This window comes from Eschrichtius robustus, chromosome 13, assembly GCF_028021215.1.
Source record: "Eschrichtius robustus isolate mEscRob2 chromosome 13, mEscRob2.pri, whole genome shotgun sequence".
Taxonomy (NCBI): Eukaryota; Metazoa; Chordata; class Mammalia; order Artiodactyla; family Eschrichtiidae; genus Eschrichtius; species Eschrichtius robustus.
Window position 1 is genome coordinate 4,841,456 of NC_090836.1, and position 18,618 is coordinate 4,860,073.

Below are 18,618 nucleotides of genomic sequence, written 5' to 3' on the forward strand. Positions count from 1 at the left end.
TAAAATTTGTGGTTTCAGTTCTCAAAGCAATATTCACTCTGGCTCTAGCTTTAAACCTTCAGGCAACAGGTATAAACAAGATATATAATGTATTTTAATTCTTTTCCTACATAGCTCGCCACATATTTGAAGGATAAAAAGTGGCATTTGGGAAGCTTTAAGGATGGATTAAGTGTGATGGGTTAAGTGGAAGCCCGGTTGGATGCATTAAGAAAGGCACAAAATGATCTTTGATAACCACAGCATTATCCAAAGGGGGGAAATTAGGGAATAAGTCACAGCAGAACTTCCCCCCACCCCAATATTTAATAGAGTTAGAATCAAAGCGGCTTAGAACTGGAAGGCACGTTAGAGTTCATCGAGTCCTGTTTAGTCATCTTACTGATGGGGAAACTGAGAAGAGCCGCATCTGTGGATGCAGAGCCCGCGGATACGGAGGGCTGACTGGACTATGCCATTCGATGTAAGAGACTTGAGCATCCCTGGATTTTGGTGTCCTTGGGGTTCCTGGAACCAGTCCCCCGTGGATACGAGGGAGACTGTTTAGAGAAGACAAGTGATCTGCTCAGAATCTATGTGGGGCAGCACGGAGACCAGACTCCGGGGTTCCTAGCTTTTCCTTCAAGTCTTCGGTTCTCTTCACCTACAGAGCCACCAAAGCTGAGCCGAGGAAAGAGCTCCGGTTGCTTGGAAAGACACACGTTGACTTCGATTGTCTTCCACATCCCCGTGAAGTAGGTGGAAGGAGCGCTGGGTACCGACCCTTGGCAGGAAAAATCATATTCATTCCTCCCCAGCGTTTGGATTTTACAAACCCCACGTCGAATTGATGGCCTAAATCCTACCAGTTCTGTTTCCCAAATGATCCCCAAGTTGTACCCTGTCTTCACTGTCATGGTCGTGGTTGAAACCCTTGTCCTGGATGCACAAGAAAGCTTCCACCCTGAGCATCTCTGGACCGTGCCCCCTGGTATTGCCAGAGAGATGGTCCTCAAACACAAACCTGACCTTGTCCCTCAGGCTTAGATGGGCCACATGGGCCCCCATGACCTGAACGGACCATGTGGCCTTTTACAATCTAGCCCCCTCCCCGGCCCTCCACCAGCAATGTCCAGTAACTGTGCTCGCAACTTCTGGAAAAAGCAGTGCTCTTTCATACTTCTGTGCTTTGTGCAGTCTCGTCCCCCTGCCCTTGACTCCGCACCTGGCCTGTTGTTCTTCAAAGACAGTTCTGCTGTGCGCAGGGGGAGGGCTTCCTCAGCTCTCCCAGCAGAGTCAGTCACCTTGGTGTGCACTCGATCAGGTCTGCATCCCTCCCTGCACATCCTTCTGTTACCAAACCCAGGTCCGGCTGCTCGCCGCTCGAAAGCCAGTTCTCAAGGGGTAAGTGTTGGTGGGAAAGGAAAAGATGCTTTATTTCAGAGGCCGGCAACCGGGGTGGGGAGGGTGGATGCCTGTCCAAAGGCCGACTCCCCCCCGACCCCCGACAATCAGGGGGCAAGAGCATTTATAGACAGAGGGAGGGGGCTACCTGCAGAAACAGCCCAGTCAGCTCTGACAGGCATCTTGAAATTGGTCGTGGGTGGTCTGACCAGCTTCATCTCGATTGTTTTAGGTACAGTTAGTCTTCAGTTCTAGGGTCAGTTTGTTTCCACTTCTTTGAGGCCAATTCTTGGAATTGTGGCAGCTTATGTCATGGCCACAGCCTGGTCAACATGTAGTTAACTTCTTCCACCTGGCGGGGGTTTCAGTATCTATAAGACAGCTCACAGGATATGGCTCAGAATATTATCTATAGCCCTTAAGAAGGAACTAAAGGTCCTTGACTATGCTTAATAACTAAACTATTATTATTTGGTCTCCTTTGATGTTTTCCTCTGTTTCTGCATTGTCTTACTTCTCTGATTAAACTTATTCTTTGGCTAAATGTTTTCCACAGACAAAAGGCAGGCTGAGGACGTGGGGCGGGGTGGGGAAGGACCATAGGCTCCGTTTCACCTCTAGCACTGCATTGATCGCTGGCATCGTCAGGACCCATTTCCACGTATCCCCACTCTTTGATAATGAGCTCTCCTTGAGAGCACAGGCCTTGTCTTGTTTATCAAAGAAATTATCTCAGCAAATGCTTGTTGGGAGGAAGGAAGAAATGAAGCTATGATCATTTGCAGTGACTATTACTTTTTATTTGCTTTTGCGTGGGATTTTTTTCATTTTAGTGTGTGTGTGTGTGTGTCTGTGAAAATGAACATTCCCACTCACCATTCCCAGTCCCAATCCTCTGAGGTAACTGCTTTTTACAGTTTATTTTTTCTAGACCCTTCAATATGCTGTATTGTATGGAAACATCTTGTTTTCTTAGATATGGAATCACCTTCTATGTATTGTTCTACTCTTTTTACTTAATATATTATGGGCATACCGATGATCTACCTCATTTTTTAAATGATTGCATCATGTTCCATAATGCATATGTGCCATTTTTTTTAAAACTTCTCGTGATACATCAACAAGTTATGATTTTTCAACACTAGGCTGCAATAACCATTGGTGAGATTTGTCTTCAATCCTCTGAATGACTTCATAGTTGTGATGCTGTCACCACTTATTAACTTGTCCCCAAGAACCTATGGATGGAGTGATTTGCAGAAGCTGTGATAACGTTTGCTTTGGTCCCTGTTCTGTTCCTATTTTGTGGATTCTTAACTCCTTTGGCTCTTGATAGGGTGAGGGTCTGAAAGGGGGGCTTCCAAGGAACAGAGTGGAGTCTCAGCAGTGGTCTTCTGACGGAACAGGAGAGTGACAGTGGCATGAGAGCCCTCTAAGACTTGACCTTCCACTTCCCCAAATCACCACTTTAACTAGATTCTGTAAACTTACGGGAGTCAGCTTTTCACCTTGCCGTGAGTTGATTATTCACGGAGGTGGGCTCTGAAGGAAGAAGGTGAAAACATAGCCAGATGAGATCCAGAAAAAGCATTTCTACCAATTGTCCCCTTTTCTTTTTCTAGAGGCTTTAAGCTACCAGGTGACCAATCAATGCATGTTTTAGGGGGAAGATACTTGTGAGAAGAGAATGGTTTGCCCTGCAGTCAGTGGACAGAAGTGGGGCTTTCTGTTCCGTGTCCTAAGCTGCTAACCTCACTAGTTCCTTGCCCACCCTTGACTCCTGTGTCCCTCTGCCCTGAGCCCATGAGGACTGATGCCCAGGTGTCCCCTCTCCCAATCCCATCAGCCACCAGAAGGGAGACAGGAGGAGCAGTGGCGCCTTGGCCATGCTTGTAGACCTGCCACCTTTTCTTCTCCAAGCCTGCCCTGCCTTCTTCCTATCCCGGGTGGGGACCATTACTTATATTTTGCTCTGAACACCAGTTTACGTTTCACTCTCCTTCTGCAGGACTGAAATGGATGCTAAAAACCCAAGGAAATGCAGTTTGACATCCTTCCCGATTTTGAAAGCAAGAAAGAAACAAAATCTCACCTCCGTGAAGGTAAGGATCCTTGAATGTCATTTGGGGAAGAGAGGTTTTATCATGAGGTCTTGGGGACCCAGGACCCAGTGGGATTGCTGTGCCCCAAGCATCTTTGACGACAGGGTGAGGAGAAGGGGCAGAGCCAGGTCTGGGTGGGCTTGAGGGAAAACCAGTTAGAGGGCCAGGGTGTAGTTTCTTGAACTTGAGGACTGCAAGGTCGTCTAACAGGTGACTTGCATGTGAGGAGCCCTGGGCTAATGTCTCTTCCACAGCACCTTTTATTCTATCTTGTGTATCTGGGCTCAATACCGGAAGTGTCCTGGAATGGTTTCGATCAAGTATCCAAGAACATTTCCAGAAACATTTCTGTTTCTTTTTTTCTAACACGAACACGGTGTTTTTCTTTTTACTCTGCCTCAAAAACTAGCAAAATGCCACGGCACTGAAGGTAATATTGTGATGCGGTGACATTGTGACTACCAACTATCAGGTCAACTTCTAAATCAGCTGTATTTTTTAATCTAATGCCTTCAGTATGGATTTCGTAACCATCACAAAAGGTCATATTGTCTGGGATCTTTGTTCTGAAAAATTTGCAACCAACTTTAGCCCAGAGCATTCAGGTTTGACTTTCTGAATCCTGCCTGCATCACTGAGTGGGTGGACCAGAGTCCAGCAGCCTACCCAAGGCCTGGTGAAATTCTCCTCCCCATAGGTCACTCACTACCTCCTTATTACTTTTAGGTCACCTCCTCCAAGCAGTTTTCCGGATTTAAACCTGGCATTCTCCCCCCTCAGGATTATAACTCATAAAACTATACCCTAATGCAAAGTCCACTGTTCCCCATCCCTATCCCTGCTATTACCACATACGACAAAAAACATTTTGCAATTTATAAATTTGCAAAAATGTATGAATGTCTAAAACATTTCCTTCGATAAAACAAAAATTAATCTAAAATATTTGAAATAGTAAATCTACAGCAAAACATGATAATGTAATGAAGATAACATTCTGTTCAAATTTTAAAATATTATGCAAACCGAATGGTCTTGGTCTGATTTTACTTTGGCAAAATCGTCACAAGTTTTGCAATTTACATTTTTTGTTTTAGCTCCTTGAACTCACCTTTACTGAGTGTTTAGATGACTCTCACAGGAACCTTAAAGTCCAGTACTATTATTATCCCCATTTTACAGATGGAGAAACTGAGATTCAGGTGAAGTTAACTAGCCCATGGCCATAAACGAGTGAGTGGAGGACAGAATACAAACCCATATTCTTAACCAGTCTGTCACATGCCTCTTTGTTGAGTAATGCCAACTTCGTTATGTGTTCCTTTACATATTTATTTAAATTAGTTTTAAGGAAAGAAAATTCTGCTGCAGTTTCAATCAAAAATAACATTTAAAAATCACATTCAAGATAAATTCATGTATGTTGTAATTTGCCAATCCACAAATTGACGGCATCATTAAAAAATACTATTTAAACTTATAACTATTGTCTTTACATTGGTGATTATTCTGATGGGCCCTAAATAAATGTCTTCTCACCATCTGTTCATTTTCCCCAGTGGAATTCTCATCCGGTTGAATCTATTCTATTCAACTTAGGGAAATGCAAACAAATCAATAACTGTCTTCAGTGCATGAAATTAATGGGAGGATGAAAATAATTAGAATCTCTTCACCTGAAAAAAAAAATACCACTGAGGATGAGAGAGCTATGGATCTCAGCCTAACAGCACCCCAAACAAGTGTTGGGAAAAAAAGTTTATATATTTAAATAAATTAATAATAATTTATATTTATTTCATGATATTTAATATTGTGTTATAAAGGTAATGTTTATAATAATAATTAAATATTTAAGTATCTTAAATGTGGATCTTGAGAGTATTTCAGCTAAGGGAGTTTTTAAAATGTGATTTTTAATAATTGATTTTAGACAATGTTGGGGGGAGGGATAAATCAGGAGCTTGGAATGACCATACACACACTACTGTATATAAGACAGATAACCAACAAGGACCTACCTACTGTATAGCACAGGGAGCTCTACTCAATATTCTGTGCTAACCTATATGAGAAGAGAATATGAAAAAGAATGAATATATGTATATGTGTAACAGAATCACTTTACTGTACACCAGAAACTAACACAACGTTGTAAATCAACTATACTCCAATAACATTTTTTTTAAAAATTGATTTCATCTGGCTTTGAGAAACGGGTGCCCTCTAGATAGTAATATATAATTCTTTTAAAAATACGCCCATTCATTTGACTACAGTGTGGTAAAATAGTAAAGAGTCCTCTGCTGCTGAGAGATCTTTGCGGAGAGTCCTGTGTCTTTGGTACCGTCCTTTCAGCTTAGCTGGCAAAGGTCGCAGAACTCTCACAGTGCCTCTCGATAACACAGGGTCCCTGTGCCCTTCGGGAAAATGCTCTTGGGTTAGTTTATTCTGACTGCTGGAGGGGAATCATACCCTCTCTGGGCCTCAGCTAGGAAGCTGGAGGCTGTTTGGCTCTTCTGCAACTCTGTTCAAAGAAAACAGCCTTGCAGCCACTTCTGGGACTGGAGGAGACCCAGAACTCCAGGGTCTCAGGTGAGGCCATCCCAGGGGACAAACTTGGGAGAGGGCTGGGCAAGGGAGCTCTGCTAACTTTGGATATTTCTTTACAATTTCCCTGACAGTTAATGAGTAGGTGCCACAAAGTATCCCCACAAGTGTGCCAAAGACACATTTTCTATTTTGAGTATTGGGAGAGCAGGCACTTGTTCTTTCTCTTCCATCCTTTAAATCATTCAGCTGGTGAATACCACCTCCTTAGACAGGTCTTCCCTCACCACCCTTTCTAATTACGTTATGTATTTGCTTGTTTACTTGTTTGTGGCCTGCCTCATCCTCTAGAACAGCATTGTCCAATAGGGCAGCCACTGGCCACATGAGGCTCTGGAGCCCTTGACATGGACTACTTCGAAACGAGGTGCGCTCTACCTGAAAAATACACACCAGGTTTCAAAGACTTGGTGTGAGAAATGAATGTGAAATACCTTATTGACAATTTCTTATAATTGGGTGAATTTTATGTTAATTAATACCTTGGTAACATTGTAAAGATTTTATATTGACTACGTGTTCAAATAGTATTCTGAATGTATTGTGTTAGATAAAATATATTATTAAAATTAATTTCACTTTTTTTTTTTTTTTTTTTTACTTTTAAAATGTGGCTACTAGAAAATTTAAAATTTCACACACGGCTTGCATTTTATTTTTTTGGATTGTGCCACTCTTGAATGGAAGCTCCGTAACAGAAAAGATATTCTTGGTCTGGGACTTCCCTGGTTGTCCAGTGGTTAAGAATCCGCCTGCCAATGCAGGGGACATGGGTTCAATCCCTGGTCCGGGAAGATCCCACATGCCGCGGAGAAACTAAGCCAATGGGCCGCAACTACTGAGCCCGCACACCACAACTACTGAAGCCCAGCGCTCTAGGGCCCAGGGGCGACAACTACTGAGCCCGCGTGCTGCACCTACTGAAGCCCGTGCGCCTAAAGCCCTTGCTCCGCAGCAAGAGAAGCCACCACAATGAGAAGCCCACGCGCCGCAACAAGGAGTAGCCCCTGCTTGCTGCAACTAAAGAAAGCCCTCATGCAGCAATGAATACCGAGCGCAGCCAAAAAAAATTAATTAATTAATTTGAAAAAGAAAGATATTCTTGGTCTGGTTCAGTGCTGAATCCCCAGAATCTTGGACAGTGCCTGACACAGATTAACACTTAGTGTGTACTTGTGGAACAGAAATCAGGGAAATATTTATTCAGATATTTATTGAGTGCCTGCTCAACTCAAGCATTGTTCTAGGTGCTGGGGTTACAGTGGAGAACAAAACAGACAAAAACCAAAAAACAAACTTCTCATGCGGCTTCAAATTGGGATTCTTTGTAGAAAGGCCAGATGGTCTGGTCAAATAGTGAGAATGGTAATGACCAGCTCTCATCTTCCTCATTGGTAAAGAGATGAGGCTGAACTATATCAGTGGTTCTCAACCTTGGTCATACATTTAAAATCACCGGGGAGATTTTAAAGACCACTGAAATCAGAATCTGCAGGGGTCACGGACAATTATTTTTTAACGTTCTTTTCTATCATGTGGGGACTGATGTCCGTTTAAATCTATGAGACCCTTGTAGACTAAGTCTCTAACTGTTTGCTGGTTGTGACAGTGGAATAGTTATTCCTACATCTCCTGATTCCGGTGGGATTAAGTGAGATAAGAGAAGTTGAGCTTGCTGGCTGGCAGATATTTAAGCCCAATAAACACTGGCTGCTTTTACCTTCTTTCCTTCCCTCTATTTACTAGAAAGGGGTTTCCCATAGGAGACAGGCTTATTAATGCATCTCCCGCAGTAGAAGAGGGCACCTGAAGGCCATGCATCGCTCTTATTTCTGCATCTCATCAGTACTCCATAGGAAAAACATAAAATCTGACCATTTGGTATTGCAAAGGAATTGAATCCACAGTCAGTTATAACTGTAGAGAGAATGAAAAGCAGAAACTTCAATTACCAGTATTGTCTAAGTTTTGGTGTGATATACTATTATCTATGGAACGAATTCAGCTCTTAAATGCAAATGGAAGGCTCTGGCTAGAAGAATTTATGACCACAGAACTAAAACATTAAAACATTTTGAGCCAATGTAGAATTGGTGGCTCAATGAAAAATCGGCATGTAATGCAATATAATCTCTGTGTTTGGGTGGATTTGGGGTTCTGAAGGAGAGCGCTTACATGCTTTTTCCCATTTTCTCCTAGAGCCCCACTCTTCCTTCTGAGATCTCCGTAGTAAGTACCAGTTCCTTTGTTCTGCATTCCCATCTGTGCTCTCAATTTGGAGGGAGAGGAAGACAGAGACTTGAGTTTACCTTCCGCTGGTGTGACAAGGACCTGGGGCAAGCAGGCATGCGGGCATGTCTCTGCGTACCAGAATTAATCGGAGCGAGTAGATAACTCCTGTTGAAAGTGTCTTCAGGCCGTGAAAATTAGAGTCCGTCTGTTTGACATTGGAGGTGGGATGAGGCCATGTTAGAAATACAGCCCCCGCCCCTATATGTGTTTAGTTTTCTACATTTGCTCCTTTCAGCAACATTGAGGGCGTCAGCACCCTCATTTTACAGAGGAGGAAACTGAGACCCAAAGAGTTTCAGCAAGTTACCTAATAAAGTAATTCTTCTAATAAAGGCTGAAATCAGAATTCAGATTTTATTCTGTAGTTCATTCATGCTTTTAAAAGTTTTTTTTATCATTAAATGTTGAGTGTATATAAAAGAATATTTAAGGATATGTGTAAGGTAGAAAGAATAATAATACAATGGGCACCCTTGTGTGTATCCAACACAGTTTAAGAAAGACGGCCCCTGTGTGTGCCTCCCCCTCTTATTTCACCCTGTTCATTGACCCCTCTGAGATAACCACTCTCTTGAGTTTTACATTTATTATTCCATTGCTTTTCTAAAACTCTTAAAGCATGTATTGTTTAATTTTGCATGTCTTTGTTTTTTATATATATAGAATCATACTGTTCAGTTTTTTGTTGTAGCTCACTTTGTATGCTCAGTACTAAGCTAGCATACATTGTACAGCATTTGGCTGGCTTTCACTTGGATTGATCAGGCCTCCACGCTGACTGATCAGTGCCTGTGCCCTTTAGATACTGTGAATTATCACCACTGTTCTCGGGAACATGTTTATGAATCAGTTTCACTGCCATATTCAATTGTATGGGTGTATCACACTTCCTATCAGTTTTACAGTTGATACACGTGTGGTTTTTTCCTTGTGTTTTTCCCCTTAAAAATGGTGCATGTCTCCTGGTGCATATGTGCAGGGGTTTCTAGAGTGTGCACTAAGGAGGGGATTGCTGGGTACCAGGGTATGTGAATGCCTAGGCTTACCAGAAGAGGCCAGCTGTTTTCTACAACATTGGTATCAGTGCACTTTGCCCCCAGCAGGGTATATGAGTTCCAGTTGGTCCACATCCTTTTCATCACTTGATATTGTGTGGCTTCTTATTTTGCCAATTTAGTAGACGGGTGACAATATTTTCTTGTATTTTACTTTGCATGTTGATGATCAATAATGAGATTGAACCTCTTTTCATGTGTGTTGGCCATTTGTGTTTCCTCTTCTGTGGAGTGCCTGGCCATGCCTGTTTTCGCTTAAATTTTTCTTTTGTGTTGTCTTTTTCTTACTGGTTTGTAGCCTATTTATATATTATATAAAACAGGTACATAAAATAGAAATAATATGTTCATATATTCATTGACAAATAAGTATAAACTATTCAAAGTATTGACTAATCCTTTGCCGGTTAAATGTGCAGCCAATACCTTCTCCAGGTTGTTGACTTGCCTGTGTCTTACGTACTTTATTTTTTAGAGCAGTTCTACTCACCCCCCACAGCTCCTCCTGTTATTAACGTCTTGCATTAGTGTACGGTTGTTACAATTGGTGGACCAATATTGACATGTTATTATTAACTAAAGTCTGTAGTTTACATGAGGGTTCACTCTTCGTGTTGCACAGTTTTTTGGTTTTGACAAACGATGTATCCACCATTACAATATCACACAGGATAGTTTCACTGACCTAAGAGTGCCCCGTACTCCACCGAATTATCCCTCCTTCCCCTAAAACCCTGGTAACCATTCTTTTTACTGTCTCTGTGGTTTTGCCTTTTCCAGAATTCCATATAGTATAGAGCCTTTTCAGACTGGCTTCTTTCATTTAGTAATATGCATTTAAGGTTCCTCCATCTCTTTTTGTGGCTTGACAGCTCACTGCTGAATAATATTCTGTTGTCTAGATGTACTACAGTTTATTCATTTGCCTTCTGAAGGACACCTTGGTTGCTTTCAGGTTTTGACAATTAATAAAAGTGCTGTAAACATCCATTTGCAAGTTTTTGTGTGGACGTAAGTTGAAATTCCTTTGGTAGATATCAAGCAGCGCTGTTGCTGGACTGTATGGTAAGAGTATGTTTAGTTTTGTAAGAAACTGCCGAAGTGTCTCCCAAAACGGCTGTACCCTCTTGCATTCCCACCAGCAATGAGTAAGAGTTCCTGTTGCTCCACATTCTCACCAGCAGTTGGTGTTGTCAGTGTTCCAGGTTTTGGTTATTCTGATAGGTGTATAGTGGTACTTCATTGTTGTTTTAAATTGCATTTTCCTCATGACACATAACGTGGAGCATTTTTTCATGTGCTTATTTGCCATCTGTGTATCTTCTCTGGTGAGGTGTCTGTTAAGGTCTTGGGCCCATTTTTTTAGTCAGGTTGTTTGCTTTCTTATTGTTGAGTTTTAAGAGTTCTTTGTATGTTTTGGATAACAGTCCTTTATCAGATGTGTCTTTTGCAAACATTTTCTCCAGGTCTGTGGCTTGTGTTCTCATTCTTTTGAGATTGTTTTTTTACAGGGCAGATGTTTTTCGTTTTCATGAAGTCCAGCTTATCAATATTTCTTCCATGGTTCATACTTTGGTCTTGTAACTAAAAAGTCATCACCATACCCAAGGCTATCTAGGCATTCTCCTATGTTATCTTCTAGGGGTTTTAGAGTTTTGTGTTTTACATTTAGGTCTGTGATCCGTTCTGAGTTAATTTTTCTGAAGTGTATAAGGTTTGTGTCTAGACTCATTTTTTTGCATGTGGATGCATGTCCAGTAGTTCTGGCATCATTTATTAAAGAGACTACCTTTGGTTCATTGTATTGCCTTTGCTCTTTTGTCAAAGATCAGTTGACTGTGTTTATGTGGGCCTATTTCTGGGCTCTCTCTTCCGTTCCATTGATCTGTTTGTCGATTTTTTTTGCTAGTACCACGACTCTTGATTCCTGTAGCTTTATAGTAAGCTTTGAAGTCAGGTTGTATCAGTTCTCCAACTTTGTTCTTCTTCAATATTGTGTCAGCTATTCTGGATCTTTGCCTCTTCATATAAACTTTAGAATCAGTTTATCAACATCTTTAAAATATCTTGCTGGACTTTTCATTGCGATTGCATTGAATCTATAGATCAAGTTGGGAAGAGTTGACATCTTGACAATATTGAGTTTTTCTGTTCACGAAAATGGAATAGCTCTCCATTTATTTAGTCTTTAATTTCATTCATTAGAGCTTTATAAGTTTCCTAATATAGATCTTGTATATATCTTGTTGGATTGGATTTCTTTTTTGTTGATGAGTTTCAAGACTTCTTTGTATATTTTAGGTACAAGTCCTTTATAGATATGTGTTTTGCATGTTTTCTCCCTGTCTGTGGTTTGTCTTTTTATTCTCTTAACAGTGTCTTTTTCAGAGAACTTCTAAGTTTAATGAAATCCAACTTATCAATTTTTTCTTTCATTATCGTGCTTTTAATTACCAACCCCAAGGTTGCCCAGATTTTCTCCAATATATCTTCCAGAAGTTTTATAATTTGGCATTTTGCATTTCAGTCTATGATCCATTTTGAGTTAATTTTTATGAGAGGTATAAGGTCTGTGTATAGACTTTTTAAAATATATATATATTATTTATTTATTTATTTATGGCTGCGTTGGGTCTTTGTTGCTGTGCACAGGCTTTCTCTAGTTGCGGTGAGCGGGGACTACTCTTCATTTGCGGCGTGCGGGCTTCTCATTGCGGTGGCTTCTCTTGCTGTGGAGCATAGGCTCTAGGCACGTGGGCTTCAGTAGTTGCGACACGCAGGCTCAGTAGTTGTGGCTCACAGGCTCTAGACTGCAGGCTCTGTAGTTGTGGAGCACGGGCTTAGTTGCTCTGCAGCATGTAGGATCTTCCTGGACCAGGGACTGAACCCGTGTCCCCTGCGTTGGCAGGCAGATTCTTAACCACTGTACCACCAGGGAAGTCCTAGACTCTTTCTTTTTTTTTTTTTTTTTTAGCAAAACAAGTAAAGTGTTTCTTAGGAGGAAAAAAGAGTACGTGTGGATAGACACACAGGTGGGCTCAGCGAGAGAGTCGTGCCCTCGTGGTAGTTTGAATCACTTATATGGGGCATTTCTTCCAGGTTTCCTTTGGCCAATCATCTTGCTTTGCCTGGTTCTGAGTCCGTATTTGGTTTATCTCAGGGTCCTCCCATGTATGCGAGCATATCTCTTAGCCGAGATGGATTCTAGCGAAGAGGCCTATGGGTTGGGTGACATCACTCCCTTTTCGACCTCCAAGAAGCCTTTCTGCGCATGTATGGTTGGGAAGGTCTCCTTGACCTCAAGAACGAGAACTATGTGGTGTCTTATCTGGGTGGAGTTCAGCTCCTCTTCATCTTGGAGTACCCCATTAGTAAGTAGCTGAGCTGGTTCTGACTTAAGAACACTCAGGAGAAAGACATGCTCATGATCTCGGAGAGACAGCAGTGAATGATGGCCTGAAGCAAGATCTTAGCTCCCTGCTGAGGAATCGAACCTGGATAGCCTGGATGAAAACCAGGAATCCTAGCTACTAGACCAGCAAGGGCTAGAGGCTAGAAGCAAAGTTTCCCTGACTCTTACCCCTGCTTGAAAGCAAGCTTGTTTCAAGGAGGCAAAAACTGTAAGAACAGGTACAAAGTTTATTATTAGAGACACAGCACAACATGTGGGAGAGCTCACAGAGAAACAGTTTCTTTAGTTAAAACAGAGCAAAGCAGAGATAACACACCAGAGAGGAAGGGTTTGGGCATCCTCCCTAATGAGGAGGAACGCCTAGACTCTTTTTTAATGCATGTGGACGTGCAGTTGTTCCAGCACCATTTGTCGAAGACACTCCTTTCCCCATTGAATTATCTTTGCTCCTTTGTCAATGATTAGTTGATTTTATTTATGTGGGTCTGTTGATGTTTATGGGCCCTCTATCTGTTCCACTAATCTATTTGTCTATTCTTTCTTCAATACCACATGGTCTTGATTACTGTAGCTTTATAGTAAGTCTTGATGTTAGGTAGTGTCACTCCTCCAACTTTGTTACTTTTCAGTACTGTGTTGGCTATTCTGGGTTTTTTGCCTTTCCATATGAACTTTAGAATAAGTTTGTCAATATCCACACACTAACTTGATGGGATTTTGATCGGGATGGCACTGAGTATATAGATCAAGTTGGGAAGAACCAACATCTTTCTTCAAAAAGGGAGATATAAATGACATGTAACATTGTATTAATTTTAGGTGTACAACATAATGATTTGATACATGTATATGCTGCAAAATGATTACCATAATAAGTTTACTTAACATCCATTACTGCACATAATGACAATTTTTTTTCTTGTGATGAGAACTTTTAAGATCTACTCTCTTGACAACTTTCAAATATGCAATACAGTATTTTAACTATAGTCACCATGCTATACATTGTATCCCCAGGACTTATTTATCTTATAACTGGAAGTTTGAACCTTTGACCCCCTTCACCCATTTCATCCACCCTGGACCCCCCCCACCTCTGGCAACCACCAATCTGTCCTCTGTATCAATGAGTTTGCATGTGTATGGTTTTTTTTTTTAAGGATTCTGCACATAACTGAGATATAATTGAGCTAACTGAGTATTTGTCTTTCTCTGACTTACTTCACTTGGCGTAATGCCATCAAGGTCCATCCATGTTGTCGCAGATGACAGGATTTCCTTCCTTTCTTATAGTTGAGTTATACTTATCTATTTATCTATCACATTTTCTTCATCTGTTAATCCACTGATGGACCCTTAGGTTTTTTCCATGTCTTGACTATTGTAAATAATACTGCAAAGAACATGGGGGTACAGATATCTTTTTGAGATAGTCATTTAGTTTTCTTTGGATAAATACTCAGAAGTGAAATTGCTGGATTGTATGGTAGCTCTGTCTTTAATTTTTTTTTTTTTTTTTTGAGCAATCTCCATACTATTTTCCATAGCGGCTGCACCAATTTGTATTCCCAAAAACAGTGCACAAGGGTTTCCTTTTTTTCACATCTTCGCCAATGGCTTTTTGATAATTCTAACAGGTGGGAGATAATATCATACTGTGGTTTTGATTCATCTCCCTGATGATTAGTGATGTTGAACATCTTTTCACGCGCCTGTTGGCCACTTGTATGTCTTCTTTGGAAAAATATCTTTTCTGATCCTCTGCCCATTTTTTAATAGGGTTGCTTGTGTTTTTTTAATGTTGAGCTGTGTAAGTTCTTTACATATTTTGGATCTTAACCCCTTATCAGATATATGATTTGCAGATATTTTCTACTTTCATTTTGTTGATGGTTTCCTTAGCTATTCAGAAGCGTTTTAGTTTGATGTAGTCCAACTTGTTTATTTTTGCCTTTGTTGCCTTTGCTTTTGTTATCAAATTAAAAAAAATCATTGCCAAGACCAATGTCAAGTCTCTTACCTCCTATATTTTCTTCTAGGAGTTTTATGGTTTCAGGTTTTAAATTTTATAGTTACATTCAAATCTTTAATCTATCTTAAGTTGATTTTTGTACATGGTATAAGACAGTGGTCCAGGTTCATTCTTTTGCATGTGGCTCTCTCATTTTCTCAACACCATTTATCGAATAGACTATCCTTTCCCTATTGTATATTCTTGGCTCCCTTGTCATAAATCAACTGACCATATATATGTGAGTTTATTTCTGGACACTCTATTCTGTTCCATTGAACAGTGGGTTGTTGTTTTTTTTTATGGCAATAACATACTCTTGGTTACTGTAGCTTTATAATATAGTTTGAAATCAGGAAATGTGATGCCTCCAGCTTTGCTCTTCTTTTTCAAGATTATTTTGTCTATTTGGAAACTTTTGTGGTTCCATGCAAGTTTTAGGATTATTTGTTCTATTTCTGTGAAAAATACCATTGGAATTTTGATAGGAATTGCATTAAATCTGTAGGTTGCTTTGGGTAGTGTGGACATTTTAATAGTATTAATACATCCAGTCCATGAGCACAGAATATCTCCCCATTTATTTGTCTTCTTCAATTTCTTTCATCAATGTTTCATAATTTTTAGTGAGAATATCTTAATTATATTGAGTCTTCCTCTTCATGAACCTGGAAAATCTCTCCGTTTATTTAGATCTTCTTTGATTTCTTCCATCAGAGTTTCATCATTTTTCTCATATAGGTCTTGCACATATTTTGTTAGACTTATACCTAAATATTCCAGTTTCTTGGGGTGCTAATGTACATGGTGTTCTTTAAATTTCAAATTCCAATTGTATATCGCTGGCAAATAGGAAAGCAATTGACTTTTGTATGCTAAGCTTGTAGCCTGCAACCTTTCTATAACCTTGGCTTGTCTTTATACCTATATTGTCTTTAGATGAACAGAAGTCCTTAATTAAAAGTATGTAAATGTATGGTATGCACTTTTGTCTTGTTTAAGAAATCATTCCCTACTCCAAAGTCATAAAAATACAAATATGTTTTCTAACATTTTTATAATTTTCATCAGTTCTGAAGAATTTTCTGGGCCATTTTGTCTTTATGTCTGCCATATTCTTCCTGTCTTTCAAAAAATCTAATTAGCTATATGTTAGACCTCACTCTGTCTTCCATGTATCTCTTCTCTGAACATATTTTTTCATCTCTTTGTCTCTCTGTGCTGCTTGCTGGATAATTTCTTCAAACCTGTCTCTTCCAGTTCACTAATTCTTTCTTTGACTATCTATGCATAATCTTTTATTAAGCCCATTCATTGAGTTTTAAGTTTCAATTTTTATATATTTTTATTTCTGAAAGTTCTGATTTGTTCATTTCTAAGTCTGGTTATCTGTGTGGTATCTTACAGTTTACTTACATTTTCAGTCTCTTTTATTTCTTTAAGCATTTTATGCATTATCATTTTATAATTTTTACCTAATAATTCCAATATTTGGATTTTTTGAGGGGGTGGGAATCTGATTCTGGTATCTATAGTTTCTGCTAGTTCTCACTCAGTACCTTGTTTCATCATATATTTTATGACTTTTTTTTGGAACTGTGAGGTTACCGTCTGTTTTACAGAAAAGGAAACTGAGCCTGAGAGTAGGTAGATGAGGTGCCAAGGTCACACAACTAGCAAGCAGCAGAACAAGAATTCTAGTCAGAGTCTGTCTGACTCCAAAGACCGCGTGCTTTTTTCTATCCCGTGAAGCCTTGAAGACCCTTGACTAGTTAACCCTTTCATGAATCATCTCACAAATGTTTACTGGGAGCAAACTTTGGGCCAAGTGTTGTCCTTGGTGCTGGGATACAAAAGTAAACAATATACATCCCTTATTGCCCAGTATATAGAGTCTAGTGGGGACCTAAACACGTAAATAGACAGGTGACTATAGGCATGATAATTGTACTCACTAAGGCAGAAACAAAGTTCTCTGGGAGCCTAGAGAAAGTTTCCTTAAGTCATTGGCTAATGCCCAAGTACAATGGCATGCTTCACTGATTTGCCAGTCAGCTACAGCCCCATCAAGTGGCATAGTTACAGGGCTCATCATTCACATTTTTTTCAGACTGAGTGACGCCCCCTGGAGTTATGCAAGGAGATTGCATGGTGAGCTAGAGGGAGGGCGTTTCAGGCAGAAGGAATGATGTTTGCAAAAAAGAATAAATTGGAATCAACGGGAATACAGCCTCAGAAATCATCTGTTCTAACCCTCCTACGTGATGCATAAATCCACTTTATATTATAGTGAATTTAGTGTCTAGTTTACAGAATAAACAATTGGTTTCTGAGTGTTTCTATCTATTGTCAACTATATCCAGGCGCCATCAGAATAAAAGCACGATCTTATTTTTATTTAGAGACCTTTGGAGGGGAAGTGCTTTATAATCCCTCCCACCCAGTTTGGAGGCAGAACACAAAAGAGGTCAGAGGAGACCAGCTGATGACAGCATGATACAGTAAAAAGGCAGCAGGGAGCAGAGATTCTAGACTCAAGTTTGCTACATGTTATCTTGGACAAGTCACTCGGATTATCTTCTGAGCCTCTTTCTCCATCTGTAAAATGAGAGCGTTTGACTACAGATTCCCTAAGGGGCTTCCAGCACCGTGATTTTCCAAGCTCATGTCTAGAGGTCCAGAAGGGGAAGTGTCTCCCCGAAAGCTGTTCATTGAGAACGGCTCCAAGCCCTTGGGCTTTCAGGCTTGTGCTCTTGCCCTTCCCTCAAGCCCTGAGGATGGCTATGATCTTCTTCCACCTTCACCAGCGCGTAGCCTGGTGGGCAGGACCCCAGGGAGGACCCTGCGTCGGTGCAGTGAAGCCCTGGTGCTCCCAGGTGTCTGGCCATATTTGCTCTGCTTGCGGGGCTCTGGAGTCTAGCCTGGGCTGTGGGTGTGATCCGGGGCCGCTCGCCTCCGCCTGGGCATCCTGGGCTTCCTCGTGCACACACAGGGGCTTTAAGGGCAGACCTTTGCTGGGAGCTGCGGAGGGAGTGGTGCTGTGATTTGCCGGAGGTCTGAGCGGCGACAGTAGCTTGATGCCTTAGCTGGGGATGATCCAGGCACCTCCCGTGTTCCCTGAGCCTCTGCGCGGTGCTCCGCTGGGTGGAATCCTGGAACTTGTTGTGTTCCGTAGAGAATCCCCGGGGACTTCTCCTCTCTCTCCCTGGAACACCCTCTCCCTGCATCAGCACATCTGTTTTGAACTCTTCGTTGTTTTGGCCTCTGAGAAGGGATTGTGGAGCCCGCAAGGAGGGGCAGTGATTTGATATCACAGAACTTGAGCTTCATCTGCCCAACCAACCTGGACAGGTATGCGGGGACTCTTTTTTTTTTAAGGGAGAGGGAGGAAGAGGTAAGGAGGAGCCAATTAGGAAAACAGAGAAATAGCCAGCGAGGTATGACCCAGGCGGGGTTGTTTGATGGGGGTGTGCCTTTCTGAAAAGGCTGATGACCTCAGCTCAGGGGACCCAGCTGAGGCTCCAGCTGCTTTCTCCCTGAACTTTACAGACAGGACATCCCGGATTCTGTCCAAGGTAACAGGATGAGCTCTAACCAGCCCCACGTAGGGACCAAGTCCGTTATGCTTTGGCTCTCAGAGTGAGAGGGCAGGAAGTGTGCTCCCCGCAACCCCTGGGTAAACTGTGCATGCTGGGGAAGGGGGGTTGGCATGATGAGAAAGCAGAAGAGGGAGGGGAAGGCAGAGTTCGC

General features: G+C 41.3%; 1 protein-coding gene across 2 annotated transcripts in view; it reads left to right on the top strand.

Moving 5' to 3' along the window:
* Positions 1-18,618, top strand: part of RAD51AP1 (RAD51 associated protein 1) — an 85,029-nt gene that overhangs the window by 33,577 nt on the left and 32,834 nt on the right. Inside the window, exons 9-12 of one of the 2 annotated variants that reach the window (XM_068560911.1) lie at positions 650-734; positions 1,177-1,383; positions 3,395-3,488; positions 8,298-8,327. In XM_068560911.1, the coding sequence (XP_068417012.1) occupies positions 650-734; positions 1,177-1,383; positions 3,395-3,488; positions 8,298-8,327 (416 nt within the window). The remainder of the gene's footprint in view (positions 1-649; positions 735-1,176; positions 1,384-3,394; positions 3,489-8,297; positions 8,328-18,618) is intronic. The other variant, XM_068560912.1, reaches the window with a different exon arrangement.